Source organism: Xiphophorus maculatus, chromosome 18 (genome assembly GCF_002775205.1).
Source record: "Xiphophorus maculatus strain JP 163 A chromosome 18, X_maculatus-5.0-male, whole genome shotgun sequence".
Classification (NCBI taxonomy): Eukaryota; Metazoa; Chordata; class Actinopteri; order Cyprinodontiformes; family Poeciliidae; genus Xiphophorus; species Xiphophorus maculatus.
Window position 1 is genome coordinate 7,388,245 of NC_036460.1, and position 19,847 is coordinate 7,408,091.

General features: G+C 38.8%; 1 protein-coding gene across 1 annotated transcript; it reads left to right on the forward strand.

The window, feature by feature from the left end:
• The first annotated feature begins 298 nt into the window (after positions 1-298).
• LOC102237671 (lysophosphatidic acid receptor 6-like) lies at positions 299-3,250 on the forward strand. The gene has a single exon (XM_005796827.2). The coding sequence runs from the start codon at positions 1,017-1,019 to the stop codon at positions 2,070-2,072; it is 1,056 nt and encodes a 351-aa protein (XP_005796884.1). The 5' UTR covers positions 299-1,016; the 3' UTR covers positions 2,073-3,250.
• Positions 3,251-19,847: the final 16,597 nt, after the last annotated feature.

Here is a 19,847-nt window from a genome sequence, read left to right on the forward strand (position 1 = left end):
TAAGATGCATTTTCTTCACACTTTGAAGTGCTACTTTGTTTTCTGTCCCAGCTTGTGGTTATGACATCACAACATGGTAAAAAGTTCAAGGGGTTTGAATGTTTAACCAAGGTACTGCCCATAAATGAGAAGCACTTCAGTAAATTCCCCCTGAGTGCAGTGTTGTTCTTTGCTGCTCATGACTGATTCTTTAACTGACAGACAAAGGGTGTAGGAGGAGCCACATGGGAGGAGTGTGGGAGGGACTTAGAACAACTGCTTACTCTCTTCCACTAAAAAGTACAAAAACTGTCTGATACCGGTACAAAGGAGAAGTGGAAATCCTGAGTGAGATGAGAGAAAGCCTGTGACGCTCCTCAGAGGAAGAGCTCGAGACACAAGGCTTATTAAGAGGAAGAAGAAGAGGAAAGAGGGAACAGATCATCAAGTCAGAATAATAAAGACATTCGTCTTATTACAAATCCAGAGAGCAAGAAGATTCAGGCAAACTTCAGTTCTATTGCTGGAAGGAAAGATGTTGCTACATGGTCCGGACTCTGTGAGGCATGGACTACTTGTGACACTTTTGGTCCTTTGGAGGTGAAACAATCCAAAACACATCTCTGAGTTTGGACAAAGGGACAAAATCTATTCATGAGGACAGCCTTCTGAAAATTTTGAATGAGGATAATCCAACACCTTATGCCAATAATGGACCATACGAGTGAGAGGGATTTTTGTTTGACTCATTTAACTGAGTGAGTAAAAGGGAGTCTGTATCTGGTGGGCTGCAGCCTGGTGAAGGGAGCCCAAGCAGGGGGAGGGGAAGGATCACCAGCCTGGATCTCTGTCCTCTGGGAGGAATCTTTTCAGTGTTCATCAGTCTCCAAAAGTAAGTACACCAAGAGAGGAAAGATAATCAAATCTACAATTCCCCAACCAGAAGAACTATCACTGCTGATGGCTTGACGGTGCCTTGTTGTTTTCGACTGCTCTGGTTTTTGCTTCTCACTCATGGACAGTTACTTTGTCTCATAATGAATAACACTACAAGCCTGCTGGACAATTCAAACTGCAGCAAGAATGACATGTTCAAATACCCCCTGTACAGCACAGTCTTCAGCATCGTGTTTGTGGTCGGGCTCATCACCAATGTGGTGGCCCTGTACATATTCACATGCTCTCTGAAAATGAGGAACGAGACCACCACATACATGATGAACCTGGTGGTGTCCGACTTGCTGTTTGTCTTCACACTGCCTCTGAGGGTCTTCTACTTCATAAACAAGAACTGGCCCTTCGGGGGGATTTTCTGCCAGATCTCAGTCTCGCTCTTCTACACCAACATGTACGGCAGCATGCTCTTTCTCACGTGCATCAGCGTGGACCGCTTCCTGGCCATTGTGCACCCCTTTCGCTCGAGGATGCTCAGGACCAAACGCAACGCCAAGATAGTGTGCGCTGCCGTGTGGGTACTGGTACTTTCGGGGAGCCTCCCCACTGGGTTTCTGCTAAATAGTACCACACCGGACACTCAAGGGAACACTTTCTGCTTTGAGAACTTTTCATCCAATACATGGAAATCCCACCTGTCTAAAGTGGTGATCTTCATAGAGACAGTTGGTTTCCTCATTCCTCTTCTACTCAACGTTTGTTGCTCCATCATGGTGTTACAGACGCTGCGGCGCCCACAGACCGTCAGTCGTGGGGGAAAGGTGAACAAAACCAAGATCTTGCGGATGATAATCGTGCACTTGTGCATTTTTTGCTTTTGCTTCATCCCCTATAACGTCAACTTGGTGTTTTATGCTCTGGTCCGCACCAAAACCATAAAGGGATGCTTTACTGAGTCGGTGGTTCGAACAATCTATCCGATAGCTCTTTGCATCGCTGTGTCCAACTGTTGCTTCGATCCTATTGTGTACTACTTCACCTCAGAGACAATCCAGAACTCCTTCAAGAGGAAGTCTCAGGCCACCCGTTCGTTTGACGTCAAGTTCTCCGAGGCCATGCAGTCTGAGAGCAGCCCCAGTTTTCAATGGAGCCTAAAGAATCTGAAAGCTAAGGTCTTCCACAGCGAGTCTTCTGTATGAAAATTCTCAATTACTTTTCTTAGGAGAGTTTTTCCTATTTTGGACTTCATCTCAGGGCAAATTCTTTAATCTATGGATTTAACAACCTTTGCTTTGCAGTATTACCACTTGACCCTGCTCTCACATGTGAGGATTTGTTACGACTACTTACACATTTCTGTTTCCTGTGGATTATACTGTAATTGTGTTTAACACAGTTACTCAGCCCACGATGCATTAGGGGAATATGATCACCGAACTGCAACACAGTTTTGATATTAACATATTAATGTACCTGTATAGCTGTATATATGTATGATATATTGTGGTGCTAACTTTAGAATGTTATCTGTTAAGTTAACAAAGAGCTAAGCTATATGTACAGGGCTTTTTGTATGTTTGGTATTAAAAGTCATTCTGTAATTCACTTTTGTGAATTTGTAATTTTTTGTAAATGTGAATTACAGAATGGAAAGGCAGCCTTGATGTTGTTCCGGGAACATTTCATTGTAGTCTTATGAATGCACTGACAGACTTCCTCATACTGCACTCACTCTATTGTAATTAATAAAAGCCATGTGCTGCCTCATGCAAAAAACAAAACAAAACTGCCTTTTGAAACTTTTTCTTTTAAATTTGAAAAAAGAGTTTTACTGTCATTTATCGCACTGTCACACCTTTAAACAGGAACTTTTAGAATTATAACTTGGTCACATTTTTTGAAATACTGGTCCCACTGTAATACTGTTTCTAATTTTTAACTAATTAGTGGGAAGCTTGCAGTACTTTAAGCCAATAAGAGAGTGAGCTTGCATAACTTAACACCAAATGCCCAAATTCTGAGACATCTAAATCTTTAACTAAGTTGTTTTTTTTATTGCTCTTTAATTAAATCATATCTCTATTTTCTGTCTTTTTGTGGAAGACCTAAATATTAAAGTGCATTCTCAATCCATTTAAACTGCACTTTTATAAATGAAACACAACAAAAATTATGTGCATAGTTTGTGATACAATTCATTGGTCAGAACATACTTTGTTTTTAGCATATCTCTGCAATGTACTGAAGTCTAAAGGTGTATAAACTATATTGTTTTGGTAAAGAAAATACTATGAGTGTATGACCACAATGTATCATTTGCGACATAAGGAGATTGAGAAATTCAAGTGGTGCTTAAAATAATAGTAGGTAAGCATTCAAGTTACAATTTATTTCAAACTGCTCAATTTGAAATGATCACAATAAAATAAAACATAAAAAGGGATTCATTTAAAAAAAAAAAGAAGCCTTGAACATCATACATCAAATACTTACTGAAAATTATTCAATGGTAATAAACACTGGTGTGAGAATGTATGTGTAATTTACTCTGCATTCATCAAAAATATTTACGGTGTTTTTAAGGAGAATTCTTATAACTAAAAGAAATAAATATAAGATTTTTAATTATTTTCTCTTAATATGCGCCACAGAGTTAAGAGCTAAGAATCTCTTTTCTTTGTCCTGCATGATGTAAAGAAGTGAAACCTATGAGTTCTCCCTTGGAGAAGTCACTTCTCCAAGGGACTTCTGTATGCATACGTAATTGTTGCTCACTGACATTTACAGATTTTTTTTAGGTCATCGACACGTGAATTCACATCTGTGGTGCTGAGACCACATCCTCTTAGTAAAAACATTTAAGCACAGTGGGTTGATGAGAGAAAGGATTGAAGCACTGTGGCATCTGTTTCTTTTAAACCTACACTGGAGTTTCATTTTATCTCCTGTAACACTTTGTCTTCCCTTCCCTCACAAGGACATAGTTTTTGTTTTTGGGTAACGAGTCTGTAGGCTTCCACCAAACTGGTTCAATTTGTACAGGCCAACAATCAATCAGGAAGACTTTGACTTTCAAAAGGGGATAAAATAGAGGTGTAATAATTAAAAAAAATATGTTCAACTAGAGAGAAATTGCTGAAATAAGAAGAAATCCACTGTTTTCTATGTTTTTGTTAAATATTGGTTGAGCAAAAACTTTTGGTTGAGCTTTTTAACAATACGGGTAAAAGTTTATATAATAGAAACTGATTGCATTTAGACTGAACCAGTTAGACACCCCAAGCATAAGCAAACCATGTAGGATACAGGATTTTTCATGCAGGAAGTATACATCATAAAAACTTTACATTATAGTTAGGTCTGCTAAAAATGGTTACTACTGTAAATAATGAACTAAGCATAATTTTATGTATTTAAACCCATAAAATAAACCTATATTTTCTGTAGGACATGTACTGTTATCAGTTAAAATTTATTTTATCAGACATTTAGTTTTTAAAAATAATCTTTTTTTTTTTTTTTTACATTTTATTTCTTGTAAGCATTTCAAAAGAAGAAGTTTGAATTATTTGACGAAGAAGTACTTTGTTAAAGAGGTGAAGGTCTCAGACCTATATTTACAAAAAAAACAAAAACACTATATGCTTGGCTTGATAGGATTTTACTGATATTATTTCAAGTTTATAAAGAACAATTATAAAAGGTAAATTTAAGATTATTATTACTATATATTTCTGACTTAAAAGTATGGTCAAATGCGATAGATGTCATGATAAAGTTCTCATGCAGTTTAATAGCTACTGTATGTCAACAGCCATGATTGAAATATAAAAAAACATTCTCTAGATCTCAGTTTTCTGATGCAATTTAGGATTTTTTTGCACTTCCATGCAAAGTCTGGCTTTCTGTGCAGTTGCTTATACATATTTTTACAGAAGAGCTGACTTGACTGTAAAAACTTGTCTATAAACACAAATGAGGAACTGAGTATCATTCAGTGACAAAAGTTACACATTTGCTGTTGCATGCGTGAGTGCTATGAAATGTTTTGGACTTTAGTTCATTGACACGTTGTGCTGAAAGCAAACACTTTCAGCACAACCCTTTGCACGCTTTAGGGATGACAGTCATTCACAGGCCACATGTGACTCAAACCCACTGTTGTGCATAAAAATAAGCCAATAATAACCATATTTACCTCACATAGAAAAATATGGTTATGTTTGGGTTCAGTACTGTGAACCCAAAAAGACAGATACTGATGTGATTTATTTTAAAACTAAAAGAAAAAAAAATAACTGCAAGTCATGAAGAACCACTGAAGCAGAGCATGCGAGTGGAAATCTCAAACTAAAATCTTGCAGAATTAGTTCCCGTTGTCACAGGAAACAATGTGCTGTGAAGTCAAAGCACCAGGAAACTGCTAACAGAACCACATGCTGCTAAAACCTTATTGACAATTCTTAAAGGCCAGCCAGCGACACTGTATTTATACCTGGACCAAAATTCAACACAGTCAAGGACACTGTTCTGAAAACAAACAGCTTCCTGGCTAAGAGCTAACATCATCCCTGGTAAGGGCCAAACGTCTGGTTCTGTGTTTACAGTATACAATCTGATCACCAGGCAGGTGTTAATGACTGTTAACGTCGCTGCAGAGAATAAAGGCAGGAACAAGAGCAGATAAACAAAGGAAATCACAACTCCAAACCACTGTAGATAAATGATATAAACCTTTTCACTCACTCAGCACCAAGAGAGACGATACAAAGTGATATCCGTCTTAATAGTTCAGATTTACTGATTTGGTGAGGCAAACATTGAGGTACTGTTCATGTTAGAGGCAGAGACCTGCATGTTCTGTGCATTCACAGCTGGTATGTTATCAATTTGACTTTTCCTTCCCAACAGGCTGCAGGATGAGAAAACACAGGCGAGGTGCAGGTTGTTGTCACATATACATTCTGTTCTTTATTCTGTTGGGGGTGTGGACCAGCAGCTTTGAATGATAAATCTCAGTGGATTTGGTCTATAATACATATACAATATGCGTATTCAATTTTCTTGACATTTCAATTGTCTAGAAAGGTGAAAGTAGCTTTAATATGAGTAATTATATCTTGAATAGAAATTCACTAATCAGATTCTACAAACAATTTAGTGTCTGACAGACCAATATATATTTTAAGTTATTCCATTTTACTTTGTGATAAAGCAGACTATTATTAGGAAATTAAAACTTAAAACTTTGGCAAGTCTGGTTAATTCAAGTTTACAGTCTTTTATACAGCCCTAAAAAATAGTCTTTGTTTGGCTGATCAACTATTAATATAATACCAGAAGCAACGTCACACTGTGTGTATGCGAGAGCAGTCAGCGTTACACAGCTTTGAAGTGGAAAAGAGCACTACTATTATACCAGAGCAAACAAAACAGATTAGAGTTGACATTGCAAACTGTCTTCAGCTTCTTAGAGCAATGTGATTAATAAGCACAATTAGCACAGAGTTGTTAAAGCAACCTCTTATCACTAACTTGGGATATTTTCACTGACAGTAAAATGATTGGATTGGATTTTGAGTTTCTGGTCACCCAGTCACCAATCAGTGCTGGTCTAAAGCAGAATCTACTGATTTATCTTTTTAGTTCTTTAAACTATATTTCCCGCAACACAAGATCACTAATCTAATGTTTATGCCGTCAGCGGTGACATCACAGCACCATGTCATTCTTGAAGTGTTCTTGATCAAGACTGCTTGATCAAGCTTTTGGGTCCACATCACCTTGTGATAAATCTGACATGTTTCTCCTCTGATCCTCCTGATGACGTCTTTGAAGCACTGTCAGACTATATCAGCAGTGATTTCTGCTGGAAATCTGACACCAGGAAAGGCAGTTTGGGTTGGGTCAGTTGAGGTTGGTGGAGAGGTTATTGTCCTCAGACTCAATCCACAGCTTAGGCCACATGACAGGGGGGAGCACCAGTTTGCCCAGTGGATTTGGGGGAAGGGGCCCACTGCATTAGATGATCAGCTATTTTCCTTTCCACACACGGAAAATTAGGCAGGAAATGGCTGTTATTACTCTGACATGGCTAGTGCCTATTTGGATATCTGCACTGTTTTCTTGTAATTACAATAAACATGCCATATACTTCTGTTCCATCATTTTCGTAGAAAGCATCGGCTTTTATAGCAGTTAGTCACATTCTGTTGCGTTGTTGGGATGGTGGGGGGCCTATTATTCAATACAAGGCTCGTTTTCCTGGCAAAGATAATGCAATAAAACCAAAAAACCTGCCTTCAGCTATCAGGATGTGGTTAATAAGCAGAAAAGGGAAATCTTGCTGTGTTGACACAACAACATCCTGGCTCAATGTAAAACCAGATGCAGCGACCATTAACAAGCTGCAGGATAGAATGAGACGAGATAGTGTTGCCAAATAACGAAGCAGCACAGTCGCATGTAATCAGTTTAACTCCCCATCGTCTCCACCATAAACATCTCTTCTCAATCCTCTGGAGCAGTTATGTGACCAGTTTAGCTCTTTGTTGCTCAAAAGGAATGAAACAGGGACTCTGTCTGGCATGTTTATAAAACACTCCCTAATTTGGGAGAACATGGTGTTTATGAAAATACATGTATTTTGTCCAAAAGTTTCAGTAGATTTATTTGAGAAACCCCACACGTAGCTCAGCATGACACCCAGGAAGTTTAATTGGACAGCAGCCATTAGCACAATGCCTCAATGTTTCTGTCTTAATTAACCTGATGAGTCTTCACCTTCAGCCAAGAATCCAGTCTGCCGAGACCTGCTTGTGTCTTAGCACATGAGTCAGGAAGTTCCTGCTTCATATAACTGACAGAAGATGATTTACAAAGGGGCTTTCTCCATTTGAGCAACTGAGTGTTTTGGTTTGAAACACAAGAGGGAAAATATTGTGATTGCTTCACTTTCAGATGGTGTGTATTGAGACAGTGGGGATGACAGCATTACTAAAGCAGCCCCAGTTACGCATTAAACTCAAAAGCTGCAAGTCCCAACATGACAGGGTACATTAGTGGGAATGGGAAGAAGCAGTACTCACACAGTGATCTGTGAAACTATCTAGACATTTGAAAATTATCACATTCTGACACACTGTGGCACACAGCGTTTTCATAGTTGGCACAGCCAGATTAGATTATATAAACGTTTAGGATTGTCTCTGCACTCTAAATATTGCGGAATGATTTTTTCACTTCCACAATGCTCTCTTAATGGTGTTAGAAACAAGTTTGTTGACTAAAAGGGGGGAGGACATATGATGTAAAATTGACTTTTTTGAGGTTTATTGATATTATGATATCAATAAATTGAAGTCAATAAAGCTGATAAATATTTATAGTGCTGCACACACATATACAAGCCCACACACACAAAAAAAAATACCCCCTTTGGGTTGTATCTTTATTTTTCACATGTCTTGTTTTGGCATTTAATGCAGGGCATATGAAATGCAACGCCTGTTTGACTTCATGAAATTCAGACTGCATTTTGCATAAATACGCATGCCAAATTAGTGAAATTGCACCATTCTGTCTGGTGAAATTGTCCCAGAGGATCTAAAAGGAAGTTGTCTACAACCGAACATATCCCCAAAGACCACAGTTGGCCTCAGAACCTCAGACCACCAACCAGAAACTCATCATCCTGCTGAAGCAACACCAAACCAAGGGGGATGGCCACTCCCACACCCAAAATCACCACCACATCACCAAACCTGTGCGTGCGTAGGACATGCCACACCCATTGTCTGAAGCTGTGCCAGAAACAAGAGTACTGCATCAGGCTTACACAGCAGTAAAGCATCGAAAAAGAAAGGAAAGGAAGCCCCAAGAGACTAAAAAACGTCTTTAAGGGTGCCTTTAATGGCCAAGTACAGAGAAAATTGCAGTGGACCTAATGCCAACCCCTGTGGGAACCTGCTGGGCTAGAGGTTGTTCTTTTCAACGCATTTAGCTTTCACTTTAGAAGGGATCTTAAATGAAGAAACTGCTGCATTAATATAATATCACAAACTACTGTTTTTTTTATACCATCAATATACTGCCTCTGTGTAACACACTGTATAATAGTACATCTAATCTTTTTCTCTTGGCAACGACTGTTTGAGTCTGACTCAGTATGGTTTCACAGAGGCTTTTAAAGAAGCATAAAAAAATAGAACTGGGTGTGTTCAGCTTGATGATACAAGTTAGGCTTTTTGATGTTGTGAACTCCTCCTTCAGAGGGTTTAGAGTGAGGCTGAGCATTTTGAAGACACTAATCCTTTCCAGTAGCTTAATCAGACAGAACAGACCAGAAGTGAAACTGACATTTCACGAAAAATGAGAGGTTTGTAGTGACGCAGTATCTTAGCACCCCTAGAAAATAGCCACATTAAAATCCCATTTAGTTCTCATTTTTAATTCTTCTAAAAAAGAGATAACACTGTAAAATTAAACTGTAAACTTTTTATGTTGGCTTTTTAAAATTGGCACATTCATAGCTAAATATATAACTTATTTCAGTGTAAGGTGAAAGTTTCGAGACTGAGAAATTTAGGTTTTCCCTAACTTTGCAGGTTGAGTTTTTATGGTACCAATTTGCATTGAAAACTATCATTACCATACAAAAAAGTATTTTTGCATTATTTTAGCCCCATCAGACAATAAAGATGTTTAACTGCTGTAGACAAAGTATAGTAAGTGTCAGCATTGTCTGATTGAGATGATTCGATGAAGATGATTGCCAGCAGTGCAGAAGAAGCCACTTATCTGTAAGAAAAGCATTTCTTACAGAAGTCCTCTGGAGTGCAGAGGACTGGGATTCAGGTATTTTCTCCAGTTAAGCTCTTTCAAACTGTTTGGAACATCTGGGAAAAATAAAAAAGCTCAACACTACCATGAGTCATGCCAGCAGTGAAGGATCCTTTAAAAAATGATGCATAGTGTGTATGTGTTGTGAATGAAATAATTGATAATTCCCAGCAATCCAGTGATGTTTTTTTAGCATAATGAAGCATCCATTCATAATACAAAGGCATCTCAGGGACAAAAAGATTGAAGGTTTGTCTGAGAATCCTGGAAAATCTAAAAATCTTAATTCCAACAATGGTCAATCCTCAAACTCAGACAAACTCCAAACATTGATGAATTAAGAATGAGTCAACACTGATCAGGATTTCATCTTGTATGTCAGGTCAAATTTCAGACATCTTGATTTCTTTTTTTCTCTTTTGACACTTTTGAAAATTAAGTCTTTGCATAAACTTTATATATTTCTTAATTAAGAAAGTTCGAGCCTGTCTATACTTCACCTCAGTATACCATAGGAATATCTGCAAAGAAGAACCAATATTGCAGAAACAGTAAAGTTTGTTTTGAAACCTCTGGTCAGGACTATATAATTAAAGCTTCTGTTCAACCTTCTTGTTTTAGAGCAGTTTCTCCTAGAGACCATTATAATCCTACAGCACACACTTTAGAAAATACCAAAGACACCCTCCACAGCACAGCCATAAAAGCCTTTGGGTCAGCCTGTCCTCCATTAGGAATGTCCACAGAGTCTCGTAAGAGCTCTCAACACTTTCCCTCTCTTCCCCGGCAGAATCAAGCCTCCTACATGGTGCCACAAAAATAGTTGATAACACCTTCTCAACTATTTTTGAAAATGTCAGCCGACATTTTCCAGAGAATCTAATTTTTTTTTTTTAGAGATATGATCATGTCATTTAGCACTGTAAGTTCCTGTTGAAGAGGGGAAAGGGTACCCAATAAATAATTGCCTCAAGTCTCCATGTCCTTTTGAACCAGGATCCTGGAAAGGCAACCCCCTAACATTTTGGCCTCAAGGTGGGAAGGACACAGCTCATCGATAGCCCCGAGGTTATCAGCACCGCTCCAAAACAAACCCCACAATTAGCCCCCATGGAACAGACAGATAAAGCCAAAAGAATTCAAGCAGAGCCAGAGCCTGAAATCAGAGTGTCACAAAAATACATAATGGACATCCTGTAAGGGTGTTTTACAAGGATATCACATTAGGGGAGAGGTTTTGAACCTCCTGCCTAGTTTATAACGTTGCTCTTGAGAACTTTATGTTTCAGAGACAGGGGTCTGTTTTATATCCAGCTGTCCACAGTGCAAATATGAAAAATATGTGATTAAAAGTGTGCCAAAACAAACTAGATAACATTTTTCTTCAGTTCTTGTCTGCTCTTTCGGGCACACTCTGCCTTGAAAAGATGTTCATACTGCCTTATGTTTAAGCTTGTTTTTTAATATCAAAATCACAAACACCATTGTTGATAGGGATTGTAGGTGAGGCTAACACAAAGTAGAGGATAATTGTGAAGAAAAACAAATATATCATTTTATTTGCCTCTTTTATTCTGATACCCTGTGGAGAATCTATCCATTCTGGATGCTAAGTTCTTGATGTATAAGGTCAAAGAAGAGTCAATGAGTTGAATTCATAAATTCTATTTATTAATACTAAAATACAGCTGGTCCATTCCTCTTGCTACCTTTAGGAGTTAGCAGGACAAAATGGCAACAAGCAGGAGTTGGTAACTTCCTTTGTTAGCCTCTGTCTCAGCTATCCCCTAAAGATGGCGTTCCCTAGTGTGTCATATCCTTTTCCCTTAGCTTACGAGGCTTTTCCTAATATGTCATTTCCTTTAGCATTAGCTTTGCAACTAGCTAAATAGATAAAAGGAAAACACAGGATTACAACCCCCCAAGTAAAATACTGTGAAATGTTGCACATTTAGCGACTTAAGTTTCCTGTCTTTCTTTTTTCGCATAGCAATTTAAGTTTAGTCAAACTGGATGGGGAAAACAATTTTAACAGGAAGTTTCTAGAACTAATACTAAAATCTAGTTTGGGCTTTGACCAGGCTGTTCTAACAAATGGGTATATTTTGAGCTACATGTTTAAGAGTTTTTGATTATTTAAATATTCAATTTGTCACTATTAATCTGATTAATAATTTCAGCCCTATGTCAGTCAAATACATTTTGTAACAAACATTTTTTAAAGCTTTTTTAAAGGCATTATAATTTTCCTTCCACATCAAAATTATGCACCATTTTGTTTTGGTCCAACACACACTCAATCAGCTTTGTAGTTATACCATGGCTGAATGAAAAAGGTTCATAAGGTGCTGAATTTGCTTCTAGACTATAAGTTATAATAATATCACCTTTGTGTGAGGAAGAATCGAGAGCAGTGTTATACTGCTGTCTAAAATTTGTTTTTATTTGTCTTGGCACCAGTTAAACAGCACTACAGTGAAATGAGCAGAGGAAGAGGCAGGACTAATGCATTTGTTTACTACTGACCACACACTGATCCTTGCTTTTTGTCTGGTTTAATGCAGCAGCCTGGCTTGTATCAGCAGTTATGTTGTCACAACACACTGACTCAATTAGATTAATTTTGTGGTGCCTCGGCGGTTAGCTGTGGGTCTGGAAGGAAAACTAAATTAGGAGCCGCATTATTCACTGGAATTTAAATAACCCTATTCTGGACAATTGTTTCTTCCTGAAAACAAAACAAAAATTAAATAAAATTAAAGCTGCGAGCAGCCTCGTGCGGCCCTCGCAGCTCAGCGCCGCTCTGGCCTATTGGCCACCGCAGGGGCTCCAGCCACCGCAGAAGCTCTCGCACAGTTTCCAGAGCCGCAGCCTGCTCGCCACTGCAGAAGCTATCGACCGTTCACAGTAAAATATGACACTTCCTGTTCTGAGGGGGCGGGGCTTAGATGACGTCATAATATGATGATATAGGATGGTCAGGCATCCCACCAGGATCACTCATGCAAAGTTTGGTGCAGAAGCTATCGACCGTTCACAGTAAAATATGAGACTTCCTGTTGTCAGGGGGCGTGGCCTAACTGATGTCATCATTTGACCATTGGATATTGTAGGACACCCAATGGCGATCAATCACGGAAAGTTTGGTATCTCTTTGTGTTTCTGTGCAGGATATATAACAGTTTCGTGTTTCATGGCGGTTAGGTGAACTTTGACCCCTGGTAATCCCCCATCAGCATGCTCATACACTCACCGTTTTGATAACTTTTAATTGGCCATGCCTTATGATCAGACTGACCGAGTTTGAAGCCGATCAATCGAAATCCCTAGGAGGAGTTCAATCAAATACGAAGGCTGTAAACGGCCAAAATGGGATCAAAATTGGACTTTCAATCCAAAATGGCCGACTTCCTGTGATACTTGCACTATGACATTACTAAATTCTGAGCGTCTTGGTGAGCTCTACAACTGTACCGAATTTCAAGTCTCTACGACGAAGTAAGTGAATAGCAATGCGTCTCTTGAAAATTGCTAGGTGGTGCCGTTGAGCCATTTTTTTTTGCGATTTTTGCGAAGACCTTAAAATTCAAAATTTTTAAACCGCCTAGTCGCGACCGCCAACTTTGGTGAGTTTTTGAATATGATAAAGCCCCCAAAAAGGTGCCCAAAGAGAGGGGGCATAATCATAAGAATAAGAAGAAACAGTACAGATACAATAGGCCTTCGCAGCGCTTTGCTGCTCGGGCCTAAATAAATAGGAAGCAGCATTATGTCTGAACAAAGCACTGACAAGAGGTGGAAAAAACAAAACAAAACAAAAACATGTACAGTGATGTCAACTATATTAGACAGCTTTACCCTACAGCAGTGGTCCCCAACTTTTTTTTTATCACCGGGGAGCGGTCATCCTGCCTGTGTGGTGTGCTCCGATCTAAAATCCAGCATATTTAACATGTTGGATTGTCTTGGCCCTTTTATCACAGCGTGTGGGGCTTTCCCTGACTGGGAGCGAGAACTCAGGCTGTTGAATGTGACAGGTAGCCAATCAGAAAGCGCTGTGATGTAAGCACGGAGGGGAATCCCAAACAGCTGACAAGCCACAACCTTGACAGGTGGACATAGGTGATGATATTCACACAAGGAATATCAACAGAAATGATAATGAGAGGAACTGGAAGCAAAGCTGGTACCGCAGTTGATAAACCCGGTAACTTTTCAGCAATTATCATTTGACATGATATAGTTATAACGATAAGGCTATTAATTCAGTCAGGGCTTGACTCTGACACTAGCTCGCTTAAAATGAGTCCACTGCTTCTATTGCTTCTACATCGTCATCCGTATTTATTCTAAATTCACTTATGGTATGTTGGGGGTTTTATGGGATTTTCTTCTGAAATCGAGATGTTCGTGAGTGGAATCTGTTCGTGTGTGGAGTGTTGCTGGACACCAATCCACCGAACCTGTTGTATTTTTATCAGCTCTGTGTTCTTGGCGCAGAGATTTTGAAAATCGGCCGACAATTCTTAAATCGTGTCGTGTGAATCAGACTTAAAACTCAAGCTCTATTCCTCTCCTCTCGTCTGGACCACTGCCCTAGCTCTCTGACTCTGGTTGCTATGGTAACGTTTACACATCCCTTCAAAAATAAGATACAGATACGCCACAAAAACGAACATTTTACTTTGATGAAAATTTGAACTCACGATAACAACAAATCAGTGGGAGCCCTGAGCTCGTCTCTCTGCAAGGAGACGGACCCATCTGGAAGTGATGAGAGACAATGACACACGAAGTGTTGTTTATGCGCAGGGTGCTTGGTCTCTATTTGGCGAAGCAGTTTGAAACTTCGTTGTCTCATTTGCGAGCCGGTCGCCGCATATCAAGCAGAGCGGGCATGGGATGTGGGAATAACCTACCTGGATAAATCCATTCTCATGTCTCTGGGCCTTTTCCCTTTTGCAAAGAAACTTCCCAAAGACATCTGATATGTTTCTTACTCATTTTGCTACTTGTGGGCTCAATGTTGGCACGCAACCGAGAGAATCCAGTTACAAGATTTATAAAATAAAAGATCCTCCAGACTCAGATAATATATAAAACGGAAATATTTAATTATTTCTTGTGCGGCCCGGTACCAATTGGTCCACGGACCGGTACCGATCCGTGGCCCGGGGGTTGGGGAAGACTGCCCTACAGGTTCTCTCAGGTCACAGACCAATTTAATCGAACATCACTTGTACTTCAGTGAAACAGGAAATGAGGCAACACTTGAGCTGCTATATTGGATGCTGCAAAAAATACAAGATGGAGGTGAGAAATTTACACCCACTTGTACATTTCAGTAGTACATTTCTCAGAGTAGGCTGATGATCCGGCAAAGAGCCTCAATGTTTTTTTAAAAAAAAAAGAAAAAAAAGGAAGTGAGGGTACTAGTTTAAGTTTATTTTCATTTTTGGGGGGTAAATACAGCTCTAATGCACCCATGCATATTTGAAAAAAAGTTTTACAAAGAAACCACAAGCTTAGCTTTTATATTCTATCAACAACTTTCTGCTATAACTCTATTCTTGCTGGATAATGGTTTCAACCATCTGGCCCAAACTGTGTTGTTTAAGCAATCCAGTAGTTATCAAGGTACAAGTGTCAGTGTCACTACTGCAAACAGAGGAAGATAGGAATCCACACTCCAAAATGTATGCCTTCAAGCTTGACGGAAATTTGCAGCTAGAGAATCCAAACGTTTTCTGCAAAAGGTTTGGTAAGATAAGACAAAAATTCAGCATTTTCACAATAATTAGAACATGTATGTTTGGAGGAGTCAAGGTGAGGCTTTCAAATATACCAACTGTCAAGCAAGGTGGTGGCAGCATTATGCTGCAGGTCGATTTCATTGCCAGAATTAGAACTGCATCACAGAAAAATAATTTTCATGTAGAGAAAATAATTCTCACTACATATGTAGAAAAAAGGAGCATTACATTTGTTGTCCCACATGAATAGCTCAGCCAATTTAAAGAAATGTGGGCAATGAGGCCTTAAGATAAAATTACTAATAATTTAATAGCCATCAACAAAATGCTTCATTGCAAGTTAAGTGTTGGGATTTTTCTCTACACTTACTTTTCACAGTTAAACCCTGTTGAGTCTCTGTTGACTTTGCTATCTCTAGGTAATGTGCAGTCCAAACATTACAATAAGGCTTGTTTATTAGATTCAAAATACATTTTAAAAACAACAACCTGTATTGTTTCACATGGTGAGTTATGGGAATAAATTAACCTTTTAGTAATATTCTAATTTATTGTCGTCTTTGCCTCCCGGTGTGTTGTTTGCTGTTGCTCTACCTGTTAAGGTGTGTCCATTAAGGACATCCTGGAGAGGCTTGCAGAAGATTACCAGTTGAGTATGTTTGCTTCTGCATCCCTGCGATACAAAAATAAACACGCCTTTGAGTTAAATGAGTCTGTATTTTTTTTTTTCAAATCCCTTATTTTCACAGCTGTGTTCATTCTCCATTTTGTTCTTAGGCTAAGTGGCAGGTTCCTTCTAGTTAAATGTACTGTATCAGTAATAAAACGTATGACTCAGAACAAGTAAATGTCCAAAAATAAAGTGGCTTTCTTGATTTTTTTCCCAATTTCAACCTCAAATATTAATGTATTTTATTGGGATATAGTGTAGAACAGTGTAGCTGTAAGAAGTTAAAGGTAAATGATGCATGGTTTTCAGAAATGGTCACATGCATGACTCTATATTCAGCCTCCCTAAATCAGTACTTTGTAGAACCAATCTTCGCTCTAATTACAGCTGCAGATCTTTAATGGTATGTCTTTAACAGCTTTCCACATTTTTACAGATTCCTCTTTACAAAATAACTCAGTCATTCAGACTGAACTTTGAATTGACAATTCAATCCATGACTATGTACTTCTTTAAGCTAAAAAACCTCCATGGAAATATACTGTATGTATATGACGTCTTCACACTTTTCTAGCAGCTTTACTTATGCTATAAGCCAACATAAAAACTTTATATGTGCTCACATTGCTTTTTATTATTTGTAATTGCCATTTTTTTCCTCAGGATTGCCATTCTATCTATGGTCCTTGTGCATAGTGGTTCTATAATTGTCTAAATAAGGAAGGATGACAAAGAGACATGGCAGCAGAACTAAAGGTCGGACAGCTCATCAGGACCATACAAATTTTTGCTCTAAAAATAATTGAGTTTTAAACAAGTCTAACTGCATCCCATTTCATATAATCACCCATATCCAAATTTAACTGTTCATGATCTTTTAGCCACTAGTAAATTGTTCCACCAAACCAAAACCCTCTTGGCCACGCCAATTTCTATTGTGTGGCACAGCATCAAAACAGTGGCGAGCACACAATGGAGGGTCGCTGCAATGCGCTAGAAATAATCATAACAATGACGGCTCTCGTATTTATAGTTGAAAAGAGACTCCCAAGCAGCGCCAAAGTGCTTTGTTATTAACAGGAAGAGCTGCTCCCCATCAAGAACAGACAGCACTTCTCCTTAACGCGTGATTCATGTTCAAGGTTCTCACTGTCTGCAAGCTACCAGTAAAGCCGTAAATATTAACCGAAAATGAAAATACAGCATAAAAATAGATCCACATTTGTCCAAGCAAACTAAAACAAAAGGGTTGCAGAGGCAACGGAGCGTTCTGATTGAAAAACAGCTTTCCAAGCATCAGTAGCCAGACAGAGATCATTGGGTCATCTTGCATCTGTAGAGCTCTTCCTGAGTGAAACTCGGGACAATTGAAAGCAGGAGCAAAAACAGAGACAAAAGGGGAATAGAGATTGCTGCTGATAGCCAGCACCAACATTTCATCAATAGTAATGACAGCAGCTGAGAGGGCGACGTGTGCAGCCGAGCTGCCAGATAGACAAAATGAGGGGTCCTTTAGTGCATCGTTTGATAAGAGAGGATGTTTCTTGATTGTCTGCTATCAGGTCACCAGAACTAGCAGGAAAAGAATAAGTGACTCGCTTAAGATTAAGCGGCCAAGTAAAATACGATTTCACCATGACACAAGTGTCCACGCCAAAACACAAGATGTAACACATTTCAGAGCAACAAATACTGAAAAGGAAATGCTAAACCACAGCTAGTGGTTCAGGTTTACGGATTTCTCTCATGTCAACAGATTAAACTCGTGGAACATCTCTGAGGCATTGTAGTGTTTTTGCTCGCTTTTGTCAGCAAACACAGCTGCAGGTTTAAGCATGCCTCTTCTGCTCTAAACACAGTATTAGTTATAATAATAAGCAGACATGCTTAAATTGTGCTTCCTCTTTTGTGTCCAAAGCCCCACTTGTTGAGAGAGTAGGAGTGTAAGTGATAAACAGATGGATTTCATCCCCAGACATGGCTCGTTTATGACATACGCCAGACATAACTCAACATCCTTCCTGCAAGAGGAAGCCTTTTCGCTCCACATTTTGCAGAGAAATTTTTTACAAGCTTTCAGTACTTTTTAGGCTCAAAGTCAAAAGAGGAGGAGAAAAACACATAAATATTAGCAAACTACAAAGGCAATGTTCCTCTGATCTACACGAACTGCTTAGTATATTACAAGTTTTTTTAAGTACCTAAATTGTAAAAATCAAGTAAAACTAAAGAATTTTATATGTCACATGCAAACTAATATCTGTCAGATGTGCAGCTGTTTTGGTTTGTCTTGCACCTGGTCTGTATCAGCTTAGCCTGGTAAAAACCAGCCCTTGTTCTACTTTCTTTGGTGTGGATAGTCTTAAAAGATTGGATCTGATTTTACCTGGTTTTTAGCGTTTGTCCATGATGCATGTAAAGTGCCAGCTCAATGAAGCTTACCTCAAATTACAAGTCCTGTAAACAAACCTGTGGGGAGTAGGGTAGCGACATCTTTGCCAGCAATAAAATGTATTAAGCATTTCTTTTGCTCCAACTTGAATTGCTCAATGGCTTCATTCACTTCCTCTGCTGCCATTGCCAAAGTAAAACCCTATGTAGGCCTACTAGAATTTGAATAAATTGATGCCATTGTTGGTAACTTTTCCTTTTTGGCTGAAATTCAAATGGAGATATGGAGGTGAATGGGAGAATTCTCAGAAACAGAAATGAAAGGAGATGAGAATCAAGAGGAAGTGCGTCGAAAGGCAATGAGAAGGCTAGCATCATGTTTGCTGCTCTTCTCTTGTTCAGAAGTTACTGTGACCAAAGATTGAAGCCAACTTTACATTTTTATTAACTCTTCTTTACTTTACAAAGTTATTTCGTGCATGTGTCATTTTCAGCATTAGCAGCATTCCTGATTACAAAATAATGCTGTTCCTGAAACATATTTTGGGGAATGTAAACATGCAAGTCCATCACAGTTGTTAGTACCCTGGGAACGATGTGTAGAAAGCAACAGTGAATTATTGTGAAAACGTTACTGAATTATTGTTCAGTAACGTTTATTTTGCTGAAGTCGGATCTGATGAGTTTCAGGTGGATTCAGGTCAGAACTTGGCAGGAAAGCTTGGATCATTTCTGCCTTTTTTCAACCAGATAGGCTGCTGCTGGTGGTGAAATGGTTCCTTTTTGAGCCTTCTCTGTGGTTCTTTTTTAGTCTCCAACATTAACAAAGGACAGAGAACATCTACTTATTTTATGCATTTTTTGACTTATGATGAACACAAATTACCCTTAGTTGAATAGCACTAAGCACCCCCTACGACCTTGCATTGTAAGTAGGTACAGCCAATGGATGGATGGGTAGCATGTATTATGTCATATTTATAATGGAGACAAACTAATATTAGTGGCTTTTAGAGCATTTATAAACAGTAACCTAACTTGTAGCCAATGTGATTTTGACTGAGACAATCATTTCTCAATGTGGGATTTTTCTACCAAGATATTTCTTATTACTGGAAGTCAGAGTCCTGATGTAAACTTCATTGATGGTCCATGCAGGGAGATTATGGTAATGGCAAGGAGGCCTTACAACAAAACAAACCAAAAAAATCAACTAAAAATACTAGTATAAACATACTCAGCAACTACTAACTATGTTTGAATGCTGTAATGCCATTAACATTGTTACCACTGACCTCCGAGAAGGGCATAAATAATTT

What these genes read in the sequence shown, in the direction of transcription:
- LOC102237671 (XM_005796827.2), top strand. Translation starts at nt 1,017, where the DNA reads ATGAATAACACTACAAGCCTGCTGGACAATTCAAACTGCAGCAAGAAT.